Genomic DNA, 13,209 nt, shown 5'->3' with positions numbered 1-13,209 from the left:
TCCATGAATCCCGGTGATTCTGACATTGTTTTCTCGTGACATATTGCACTTCACGTTAGTGGAAAAATTTCTATGATATGACTTGCGTTTGTGAAAAAAAATGGAAATTTGGCGAAAATTTTGAACATTTTGCAACTTTCCAACTTTGAATTTTCATGCCCTTAAATCACAGAGATATGTCACATAAAATACTTAATAAGTAACATTTCCCACATGTCTACTTTACATCAGCACAATTTTTTAACTACATTTTTTTTTGTTAGGAAGTTATAAGGGTTAAAATTTGACCAGCGATTTCTCATTTTACCAACGCCATATTTTTTTCTAGAAACTACATCACATTTAAAGTCATTCTGAGGGGTCTATATGATAGAATGGTGTCACTTTTGGGTATTTTCTAAAAACTGCACCCCTCGAGGTGCTCAAAACCACATTCAAGAAGTTTATTAACCCTTCAGGTGCTTCACAGGAATTTTTGGAATGTTTAAAAAAATGAACATTTAACTTCTTTCACAAAAAATTTACCATAAGTCAGATCCAATGTTTTATTTTCCCAAGGGTAACAGGAGAAACTGGACCCCAAAAGTTGTTGTGCAATTTGTCCTGAGTACGCTGATACCCCATATGTGGGGGTAAACCACTGTTTGGGCACACGGCAGAGCTTGAAACGGAAGGAGCGCCGTTTGACTTTTCAATGCAAAATTGGCTGGAATTGAGATGGGACGCCATGTAGCGTTTGGAGAGCCCCTGATGTGCCTAAACAGTGGAAACCCCCCACAAGTGACACCATTTTGGAAAGTAAACCCCCTACGGAACTTATCTAGATGTGTGGTGAGCACTTTAAACCCCCCAAGTGCTTCACAGAAGTTTATAATGTAGAGCCATAAAAATAAAAAATCATATTGTTTTCACAAAAATGATCTTTTCTCCCCCAATTTTTTATTTTCCCAAGGGTAACAGGAGAAACTGGACCCCAAAAGATGTTGTGCAATTTGTCCTGAGTACGCTGACACCCCATATGTGGGAGAAAACTACTGTTTAGGCACACTTCGGGGCTCGGAAGGGAAGTAGTGGCGTTTTGGAATGCAGACTGGTCTGCGGGCGTCATGTTACGTTTGCAGAGCCACTGATGTGCCTAAATAGTGGAAATCCCCCAACCCTAACCCTAATCACAACACACTCCTAACCCCAACACACCCCTAACCCTAATCCCAACTCTAACCCTAACCACACCCCTAACCCTAACCCACCCCTAACCCTAATCCCAACCATAACCCTAACCACACCCCTATCCCTGACACACCCCTAACCCCAACCCAACTGTAAATGTAATCCAAACGCTAACCCTAATTTTAGCCCCAACCCTAACTTTAGCCCCAACCTTAACCCCAACTTTAGCCCCAACTCTAACCCTAATGGGAAAATTGAAATACATTTTTTTTAATTTTATTATTTTTCCTTAACTAAGGGGTTGATAAAGTGGGGGGTTATTTACTATCTATAGCGGGTTTTTATATGTGTGGCAGCTGCCACACACTAAAATACGCTTTTTACTGTAAAAAATAGTTTTTGCATCACCACATTTTGAGAGATTTTTCCATGTTTTGGCCCACAGAGTCATTTGAGATCTTGTTTTTTGCAGGACGAGTTGACATTTTTATTGGTACCATTTTCGGGCACATGACTGATGAATGATTTATTACGATTTTTGGGAGGCAGAACGAACAAAAAATAGCAATTCATTAATTTCTTGGGGGGGGGGGGGGGCATTGATACCGTTCCGCGTGTGACAAAATTGATAAAGCAGCTTTATTCTTCGGATTAGTACGATCACAGCAATACCTCATTTATATCATTTTTCAAACATATTTTATATATGTTTATATATTTATATTTTTTATTTAAAGAGCCAATATGCGAAGTCGGCTTCAGGAAAATGGCCGCCGCGATCTCCATCTGTGCACGTGCGGCATCCCGCGGCCATTTTCCTGAAGACCCGGGCAGCAGAGCGCTCCTGTTATGGTTTCCAATGGCAAGGAAACATCAGAAGCATAGAATAAACGGACAAGCTCTCGGGTGATGGAAACTAGAGCTGACCGCGATGCTAAACCTACACACCACACTAGAAGTAGCCAGGGGGCATTCCTGCGTTGTCTCTAGATGCCGCGCGCCAGCCGGAGAACTAACTACCCCTGGTAGAAGAAAACACAGTCCTGGCTTGCCTCCAGTGAATGTCCCCACAGGAGATAGCAGCCCCCCACATATAATAACGGTGAGAGCAGATGAAAAGACACACGTAGTATGAAAGCAGATTTAGCACAGAGAGGCCCGCTAACTAAATAGCAGAAAGATACAACAGAGGACTTCGCGGTCAGCTGCAAAACCCTTCAAAACACCATCCTGAAATTACCTTAACTCATGTGACAACTCATGACACCGGAGTGGTAATTTCAGCCCAACAAGAGCTTCCAGCTGCAGAGATTCACATAAGTGCAAACTGGACAAAACATACAAAAATAGACTTAAGGACTAAAGTGTCCAACTTAGCTGAGCAGAAAACTGGGAGCAGGAACATGCAACAGAATCACTCTGGATACATTGATGGCCAGCATTAGAATGACTGAGGAGCAAGGTTAAATAGGATACTCCCACATCCTGATAGGAACAGGTGAACTGAGAAGGCAAAGCTTGCAGGACACCAGTACCACAAGAGACTACCGGGGGAGCCCACGAACCGAATCACAACAGTACCCCCCCCTTAAGGAGGGGGCACCGAACACTCACAAGAACCACCAGGGCGATCTGGATGAGCCCTATGAAAGGCACGGACCAAATCAGAAGCATGAACATCAGAAGCTGTAACCCAAGAATTATCCTCTTGACCGTAGCCCTTCCATTTCACCAGATATTGAAGTCTCCGTCTGGAAACACGGGAGTCCAAGATTTTCTCCACCACGTACTCCAATTCACCCTCAACCAGCACAGGAGCAGGAGGCTCAACAGAAGACACAAGTGGTACCTCATACCTCCGCAATAATGACCGATGGAAGACATTATGGATAGCAAAGGATGCTGGGAGGTCCAAACGAAAAGACACAGGGTTAAGAATTTCCAAAATCTTATAAGGACCGATGAACCGAGGCTTAAACTTAGGAGAAGAGACCCTCATAGGGACAAAACGGGAGGACAACCACACCAAGTCCCCAACACGAAGACGAGGACCAACACGACGATGGCGATTAGCAAAACGTTGAGTCCTCTCCTGGGACAACTCCAAATTGTCCACCACCTGCCCCCAAATACGATGCAACCTATCCACCATGGTATCCACTCCAGGACAATCCGAAGACTCCACCTGACCAGATGAAAAACGAGGATGGAACCCTGAATTGCAAAAGAAAGGGGAGACCAAAGTGGCAGAACTGGCCCGATTATTAAGGGCAAACTCAGCCAACGGCAAAAAGGAGACCCAGTCATCCTGATCAGCAGACACGAAACACCTCAAATAAGTCTCCAAGGTCTGATTAGTACGTTCCATCTGGCCATTTGTCTGGGGATGAAATGCAGACGAAAAAGACATATCAATGCCCATCCTGGCACAAAACGCCCGCCAAAATCTGGACACAAACTGGGATCCCCTGTCGGAAACGATATTCTCCGGAATACCATGCAGCCGAACCACATTCTGAAAAAACAGGGGCACCAACTCAGATGAGGAAGGCAGCTTGGGCAAGGGCACCAAATGAACCATCTTAGAAAAGCGGTCACACACCACCCAAATGACGGACATCTTCTGAGAAACAGGGAGATCAGAAATAAAATCCATAGAGATGTGTGTCCAAGGCCTCTTAGGAACAGGCAAGGGCAACAACAACCCACTAGCCCGAGAACAACAAGGCTTGGCCCGAGCACAAACATCGCAAGACTGCACAAAAGTACGCACGTCCCGAGACAGGGAAGGCCACCAGAAGGACCTAGCCACCAAATCTCTGGTACCAAAAATTCCCGGATGACCTGCCAACGCAGAAGAATGAACCTCCGAGATGACTCTATTGGTCCACTCATCCGGCACAAACAATCTACCAGGCGGACAACGATCAGGCCGATCCGCCTGAAACTCTTGTAAAGCACGTCGCAGGTCTGGGAAGACAGCAGACAATATCACCCCATCCTTAAGTATACCCGTAGGTTTAGAATCACCAGGGGAATCAGGTTCAAAACTCCTAGAAAGGGCATCCGCCTTCACATTCTTAGTACCTGGCAGATACGAAACCACAAAATTAAACCGGGAGAAAAACAACGACCAGCGCGCCTGTCTAGGATTCAGACGTCTGGCCAACTCAAGATAAATCAAATTTTTGTGATCAGTCAAGACCACCACCTGATGCTTAGCACCCTCAAGCCAATGACGCCACTCCTCGAATGCCCACTTCATCGCCAAAAGCTCCCGATTACCGACGTCATAATTTCGCTCGGCGGGCGAAAATTTTCGAGAAAAGAACGCACAAGGTCTCATCACTGAACAATCTGAACTTTTCTGCGACAAAACCGCCCCCGCTCCGATAAGGAAGAGAAACATCAGGCTGGCACAACACCGGAGCAGAAGAAAAACGGCGCTTAAGCTCCCGAAAGGCCTCCACAGCAGCAGGAGACCAATCTGCAACATCAGCACCCTTTTTAGTCAAATCAGTCAAAGGCCTGACAACGCTAGAAAAACCAGTTATGAATCGACGATAAAAGTTAGCAAAGCCCAAAAATTTCTGAAGGCCCTTAAGAGAAGTCGGTTGCGTCCAGTCACAAATAGCCCGAACCTTCACAGGATCCATCTCAATAGAAGAGGGGGAAAAAATGTACCCCAAAAAAGAAATCTTCTGAACCCCAAAAACACACTTTGAACCTTTAACAAACAGAGAATTGGTCCGCAAAACCTGAAAAACCCTCCTAACTTGTTGAACATGAGATTCCCAGTCATCCGAAAAAATCAAGATATCGTCCAAATACACAATCATAAATTTATCCAGATATTCACGGAAAATATTGTGCATAAAAGACTGAAAGACCGAAGGGGCATTTGACAGACCAAAAGGCATCACCAAATACTCAAAATGGCCCTCGGGCGTATTAAATGCGGTTTTCCACTCATCCCCCTGCTTAATTCGCACCAAATTATACGCACCGCGAAGATCAATCTTAGAGAACCACTTCGCCCCCTCAATGCGAGCAAATAAATCTGTCAGCAATGGCAAAGGATACTGATACTTGACTGTGATCTTATTCAAGAGTCTATAATCAATACAAGGTCTCAAAGAACCATCGCTTTTAGCTACGAAAAAAAACCCCGCTCCAAGAGGAGATGAAGAAGGACGAATATGTCCCTTTTCCAAGGACTCCCTAATATACTCTCGCATGGCAGCATGTTCAGGTACAGACAGATTGAATAGACGACCCTTAGGAAATTTACTGCCAGGGATCAAATCTATGGCGCAATCGCAATCTCTGTGAGGAGGAAGAGAATTAAGAGTAGATTCCTCAAAAACCTCACGATAATCAGACAAAAACTCAGGAATTTCAGAGGGAATAGATGAAGCAATGGAGACCAAAGATGTGTCCCCATGATTTCCCTGACATCCCCAGCTTAGTACAGACATTGTTTTCCAGTCAAGGACTGGGTTATGAGTTTGCAACCATGGCAATCCCAGCACCAACACATCATGTAGATTATACAGTACAAGGAAGCGAATCACCTCTTGATGGTCTGGAGTCATACGCATAGTCACTTGTGTCCAGTATTGTGGTTTATTACTAGCCAATGGTGTAGAATCAATACCCTTTAAAGGTATAGGAACTTCCAGAGGCTCTAGATCAAACCCACAGCGCCTGGCAAAGGACCAATCCATAAGACTCAAAGCGGCGCCAGAATCCACATACGCATCCGCAACAATAGAAGATAACGAACAAATTAGAGTTACAGACAAAATAAACTTGGACTGCAAAGTGCCAATAGCAGAGGATTTATCAACTTTCTTTGTTCGTTTAGAGCATGCTGATATAACATGAGTAGAATTTCCACAATAGAAGCACAAATGATTTTTGCGCCTATAAATCTGTCGTTCGCTTCTGGACAGAAAGCTATCACATTGCATACTCTGCGGTGCCTCTTCAGAAGACACCGCCAACTGGTGCACAGGTTTGCGTTCCCGTAAACGCCGATCAATCTGAATTGCCATTGTCATGGACTCATTCAGACCAGTAGGCGCAGGAAACCCCACCATGACGTCTTTTACAGCATCAGAGAGACCTTCTCTGAAAATTGCCGCCAGAGCGCACTCATTCCACGGAGTAAGCACAGACCATTTTCGAAATTTTTGGCAATATATTTCGGCTTCATCTTGCCCCTGAGAGAGGGCTATTAGGGCTTTCTCAGCCTGAATCTCCAAATTTGGTTCCTCATAAAGCAACCCCAAAGCCAGAAAAAAACGCATCCACATTGAGCAACGCAGGATCCCCTGGTGCCAATTAAAATGCCCAATTTTGGGGGTCACCCCGCAGTAAAGAAATAACAATTTTTACTTGCTGGGCAGGATCTCCAGCAGAATGAGATCTCAGCGAAAGAAACAATTTACAATTGTATTTAAAATTTAGAAAACAAGATCGATCTCCAGAAAAAAACTCCGGTATAGGAATTTTAGGTTCAGACCGAGGAGCATGTAACAAAAAATCTTGTATATTCTGAACTTTAAAGGCAAGATTATTCAAATTGGTAGCCAGACTCTGGGGATCCATATTTCAACAGATAAAGTCTGAGCCATTCAGGGGTTAAGAGGAGAGGAAAACAGGAGACTGCAATTAGAGCTGGAGTGCAACTTCAGAGGGAAAAAAAAAAAAAAAGGTTTCACACAGTTCCTTTTCTCTCCTGCTTCAGCCTATAGTTTAAACATTTGGGCTGGCCATACTGTTATGGTTTCCAATGGCAAGGAAACATCAGAAGCATAGAATAAACGGACAAGCTCTCGGGTGATGGAAACTAGAGCTGACCGCGATGCTAAACCTACACACCACACTAGAAGTAGCCAGGGGGCATTCCTGCGTTGTCTCTAGATGCCGCGCGCCAGCCGGAGAACTAACTACCCCTGGTAGAAGAAAACACAGTCCTGGCTTGCCTCCAGAGAATGTCCCCACAGGAGATAGCAGCCCCCCACATATAATAACGGTGAGAGCAGATGAAAAGACACACGTAGTATGAAAGCAGATTTAGCACAGAGAGGCCCGCTAACTAAATAGCAGAAAGATACAACAGAGGACTTCGCGGTCAGCTGCAAAACCCTTCAAAACACCATCCTGAAATTACCTTAACTCATGTGACAACTCATGACACCGGAGTGGTAATTTCAGCCCAACAAGAGCTTCCAGCTGCAGAGATTCACATAAGTGCAAACTGGACAAAACATACAAAAATAGACTTAAGGACTAAAGTGTCCAACTTAGCTGAGCAGAAAACTGGGAGCAGGAACATGCAACAGAATCACTCTGGATACATTGATGGCCAGCATTAGAATGACTGAGGAGCAAGGTTAAATAGGATACTCCCACATCCTGATAGGAACAGGTGAACTGAGAAGGCAAAGCTTGCAGGACACCAGTACCACAAGAGACCACCGGGGGAGCCCACGAACCGAATCACAACACGCTCCATCTGCGCACGCACGGCCTCAGGAAGATGGCCGCCGCCAGCGATAAAGCGGTGAATAGTGCAGATCGCGCTCTTTTTCTTCAGCTGCGCAGTGCATTCCGCTGTTGGGCATGCGCAAACCACTACGCCACCAACGGAAAGATAAGCAAGATCTGGGGGAGAAGAAGCGATTTCACCATGCCCATTTGACCAGACCACCTTGATTGACAGGCGAAAACGGCGACTTTGGTAAGGTATTTCGGCAGCATAGGTGGGGAATCAGGGTACACAAAATACACTATTGTCCAGCACAGCTCAGGCCCTATTTAACGGTATTTTTATCTCATACTGAAAAAACGGGGTGACAGGTTCCCTTTAAACATCTCAGCATTTGATTAGCGATCAATAAGCTCAAGGTATAGGATTATATCCGCTGATCTTCTGAAGAAGATACCACTGAGTGTTTTCAAATTGTATCCTGAGTTTGTCACTGGTGTCTTGAGGTAGTGATGGGATGAACAATTACCACGTGCTTAAAAACGTCCAAGTTAATTTTTCTTTATTGATCAAGGTGTCCATCCAAAAGATAAACATTATTTTGGAGTGTATGAGAGATTTAGGTGGTGGCAATGGATTTAGCAAGTATTGCAAAATACCTTTTCTGGTAGCTGAGGCCCATATTATCAATATGGCCTTAATGTGTTTTGGGAATTTGTGAGGAGTGTTATCTAAAATATTAAATATTGCCCATTGCGGCATCAGTGGAAATGAAATTCCACTAAGACTGCCATAATTTTTGCACCTTGGGGCAACCCCACATATGATGATATATGTCTGTGTTTCCTGCCCCGCATTTGGAACAGATAAATGCCCCCTGGAGACATTCTAGACTTAATGTATGGGGTAATATAAGCTCTATGAAGGAGTAATAGAGATATGTCTGCGTAACTACTGGAGGGGACGACCTTCCCTTGCAACAAAGTGGCATCTAATTTAGGCTACTTTCACACTAGCGTCGGGCACTGCACGTCGCAATGCGTCGTTGTGGAGAAAAAAACGTATCCTGCAAAGTTGCCCGCAGGATGCGTTTTTTTTCTATAGACTTATTAGCGACGCAGTGCCACACGTCACAACCGTCGTGCGACGGTTGCGTCGTGTTTTGGCGCACCGCCACAAAAAGACGTTACATGTAACTTTTTTTTTGTGTGCGTCGAGACCGCCATTTTCGACCGCGCATGCGCAGTCGAAACTCCTCCCCGGACCTTGCAATGGGGCAGCGGAAGCGTCGTAAGACTGCTTCCGCTGCCCACATCGGGCATTTTTTACACAGTATGCGTCGGTACGTCGGGCCAACGCAGCGCGACGGACCCGTACCGACGCTAGTGTGAAAGCAGCCTAAGATGTCGTTGACTGATGCTCTGTATGTCGTTAACCCATCGTGCTGGGTCTTTTTGCCCTCCCATAACGATTGCTTGGCAACATTGTATAGATACTGCTTGTCGAGGCTATCTGCATCCTGTCGGTCCTAAAAAAGCCATCCTAAACATTAGGGTTGAGCGAAACGGGTCGACCATTTTCAGAAGTCGCCGACTTTTGGCAAAGTCGGGTTTCATGAAACCCGACCCGACCCCTGTGTGGGGTCGGCCATGAGGTCGGCGATCTTCTGAATCTGGTATCGGAATTCCGATACCGAGTTCCGATATGTTTGCGATATCGGAACTCGGTATCGGAATCCACATTTAAGTGTAAAATAAAGAATTAAAATAAAAAATATTGATATACTCACCTCTCTAACGAGCCCTGGTAGTAATCGGCATCTTCCGTTCCTAAGAATGAGGGCGTTCAGGGCCTTAGAAGACATCACGGCTTTGTGATTGGTCGCGGCGGCCCACGTGACCGCTCAGCGACCAATCACAAGCCGTGACGTAATTCTCTCAGGTCCTAAATTCCTCATTCTAGGAATTTAGGCCATGAGAATTACGTCACGGCTTGTGATTGGTCGCTGAGCGGTCACGTGGGCCGCCGCGACCAATCACAAAGCCGTGACGTCATCTAAGGCCCTGAACGCGCTCATTCTTAAGAAGAAAGGCTGCCGGAAAGAAGCCGAGGGTGAGTATATTCCCATTAGGTATATACTCACCCTCGTACGTGCCCTGCTTCTTTCCGGCAGCCTTCCTTCTTAAGAATGAGCGTGTTCAGGGCCTTAGATGACGTCACTGCTTTGTGATTGGTCGCGGCGGCCCACGTGACCGCTCAGCGACCAATCACAAGCCGTGACGTAATTCTCATGGCCTAAATTCCTAATATGAGGAATTTAGGACCTGAGAGAATTACGTCACGGCTTGTGATTGGTCGCTGAGCAGTCACGTGGGCCGCCGCGACCAATCACAAAGCCGTGACGTCATGTAAGGCCCTGAACGCGCTCATTCTTAGGAACGGAAGATGCCGATTACTACCAGGGCTCGTCAGAGGGTGAGTATATCAATATTTTTTATTTTAATTCTTTATTTTACACTTAAATATGGATCCCAGGGCCTGAAGGAGAGTTTCCTCTCCTTCAGACCCTGGGAACCATAGTATCCCATTGCACTGCATTGGGTTTCGCGTTTCGGCCGACCCCGACTTTTTTATAGGATCGGCCGATTTCACTCGACACGTGAAACCCGACCCGATCCTATAAAAATAAAAGCTCAACCCTACTAAACATTCCTCACTCCAACTCCACTTCTAGTTGCTATACTTCTCATTTATATCATTTTTTTTTATGTTTCGGCGCTTTTATACAATAAAAACTATTTTATATAAAAAAAATAATTGTTTTTGCATAGCTTTATTCTGAGGGCTATAACTTTTTTATTTTTTCACTGATGACACTGTTTGGTGGCTCGTTTTTTGCGGGACAAGATGACATTTTCAGCGGTACCATGTTTATTTATATCTATATTTTTGATTGCGTGTTATTCCACTTTTTGTTCGGCGGTATGATGATAAAGCGTTATTTTTTGCCTCGTTTTTTGTTTTACGGTGTTCACTGAAGGGGTTAACTAGTGGGACAGTTTTATAGGCCGGGTCGTTGCGGACGCAGCGATACTAAATGTGTACTTTTATTGTTTTTGGTTTTTTTTTAAATTACATAAAGAAATGTATTTATTGGAACAATATTTTTTTTTTTCATTTAGAAATTTAAAAAATATATATTTTTACACAGTATTATATATTTTTTACTTTTTTACATTGTTCCAGGTTGGGACATCACTGTATAAAGTCAGATCGCTGATCTGACACTTTGCCCAGCAGCACTTCCCTCATTATTTCTCCCGTGGAGTGTGTACCCCTATCACTCTCTATGGTCTCTGGACACCGTACCTGCAGATCAGTTCTTTCATCAGTTTGTCTGCAGTCGCTTTAGCATTTGCACATTTTACCAGATAGGCTTCCAGCCAACCAGAGAAGAGATCCACACATACTAGGACATTTTTTTTCTTTTCCACACACTCCTACCTTGGGTAGCTGTATGTAGCCAGTCTGCAGTCTCTGAAACGGGTAGAGAGGCCTGGGTGTCGCTTTCTTAGGGATTTTTACTGGTTTATCAGGGTTGTGCTGTGCACAGATGAGGCATGACTGTACGAGCTTTGCTGCTGCGTAACTGAAACCAGGAGCGATCCAGAAGGCATCTACCATGGACACATGTGACATTTTGAGGTGTGAGTGGGGCCAGGTGTTGCTTGCGCCATAAGTAGGAACAGGGACCTTGGTATATACAATTTATCCTTATTCTCCCAAAACTCCTTTTGAGTTCAGCTCAGCTCCCATTCTCCCCAATGTTCCTTCTCTGCTCAGCTCCCATTCTCCCCAATGTTCCTTCTCTGTTTGGGCAGCTGGAGGGATGTGTCTCAGGTCCTGCTCTCAGCAGGCACTGACAAGCCACCTCCCTGCAGGACCCGGAAGGACCCCACGCCCATCTTGGATCCGGGAGTCTGCAGATAGGGAGAACTTCAGAATGCAATCACATTGCGTTGTTCTGAGGGTCTCACGGATGCTTCTCTATGCCACCGGAACTCTGCGATCTTGTTTGATTGCAGTGTTCCGGGGGTTAAAGTGCCAGAAGCGGTCCGTGACCACTCCTGGCACTTAGTCCCGGGTGTCAGCTGTGATAATCTCCCCGTGAGCGTGGCTGATTGCATATGACGTTCTATTCCGTCCATGGGAAGTAAGGCCCAGGTCACATGGATGGAATAGTAAGTCCAATGCCAGAAAGGGGTTGAAAATAATTATTTTGCCAATTCCTGCAAGAAATATTAGTTGTATAACTACAGGAACACTTTTCAAGTTTGACATCTAGACACACAAATGGATTGCTAAAATGAGCTGTTTAAACACTTGGGTCAAGGGCCAGATTTCAATGAAGTAAGGTCTCTCCAGACGGCTTTTTTTAAACTTATTTGATGCTTCCTGTTATGATATGTCTACAGTATATTGGCAGATGTAACATATGTAAGCTAGCTTTTTGCAGACGTTCACACTGACATACTATGCACTTCATACCTTGGTAATTATCCACAGCGTCATATACATAGGACAGTCACTTTGACTTTGCAGTACATAAAAACAGGAGTTGCACAATTTGTACGACTTTATGGTCATAATACATTTTTGCCGCCACGTTAAAGACGAGAAAAGGTGATCTGAAAGGCAGGGCACACCGGCTACATTGCATGCTGCAATCTCTTATACAAAAATCTCCCTGATCCTTTATGATACGGGTTATAATCACTTCACTTACCGACAATATCCAGGGCGTCTTCTTTACAATCGTCTCTTTTCCTTTTATTACCTTTATTCTTTTTGCTGCTGAAAGAAATGATTATTTCATTATCCCCTTGAGTACTGCTGCACAGCAGGGTAATATGGCCGTAACTGCTGTATAAGATGTCCACATAACCCAGCGTGTATCCATGTGGGGAAAGCTGGATGTGTGGATATGGTAAGGTCAGTGACAGTAACGTCAGAAAGCTGGTCACCGCCATGTCTAGTTGGTATGAGACAGCTGAAAGGCTTTTCTCCATAGCGGTAGCAGACTGGTTACTTTCGTGACTGACACATATTAAAGGGAATCGGTCACTAGTAGTGTTGAGCATTCCGATACTTGCTGTATCGGAATTCCGATACCGAGATCCGATATTTTTGTGGTATCGGGTATCGGTATCGAAACAACATTAATGTAAAAATGTGTAAAAGAAAGAATTAAAATAAAAAATATTGCTATACTCACCTCTCCGACGCAGCCTGCACCTTACAGAGGGAAGCAGCAGCGTTCTTTGTTTAAAATTCGCGCTTTTCTTTCCTTTACTGAAGTCCCGGCTTGTGATTGGTCGCGTGCCGACCATGTGGCCGGGACGCAACCAATCACAGCAAGCCGTGACGTAATTTCAGGTCCTTCAGGATTTTAAAATTACGTTCCGGCGTTGTGATTGGTTGCGTCGCAGTCACATGGGCAACGCAACCAATCACAGCAAGCCGTGACGTAATTTCAGGTCCTT

General features: G+C 44.8%; 1 protein-coding gene across 1 annotated transcript in view; it reads right to left on the bottom strand.

Moving 5' to 3' along the window:
* FRG1 (FSHD region gene 1) overlaps window positions 1-13,209 on the bottom strand; it is a 50,323-nt gene that overhangs the window by 14,426 nt on the left and 22,688 nt on the right. Inside the window, exon 3 of the mRNA XM_077279648.1 lies at window positions 12,453-12,517. Within this exon, the coding sequence (XP_077135763.1) occupies window positions 12,453-12,517 (65 nt within the window). The remainder of the gene's footprint in view (window positions 1-12,452; window positions 12,518-13,209) is intronic.

The sequence above is a fragment of the Ranitomeya variabilis genome, chromosome 1 (genome assembly GCF_051348905.1).
Source record: "Ranitomeya variabilis isolate aRanVar5 chromosome 1, aRanVar5.hap1, whole genome shotgun sequence".
Classification (NCBI taxonomy): Eukaryota; Metazoa; Chordata; class Amphibia; order Anura; family Dendrobatidae; genus Ranitomeya; species Ranitomeya variabilis.
This window is presented reverse-complemented; position numbering and strand designations above follow the sequence as displayed.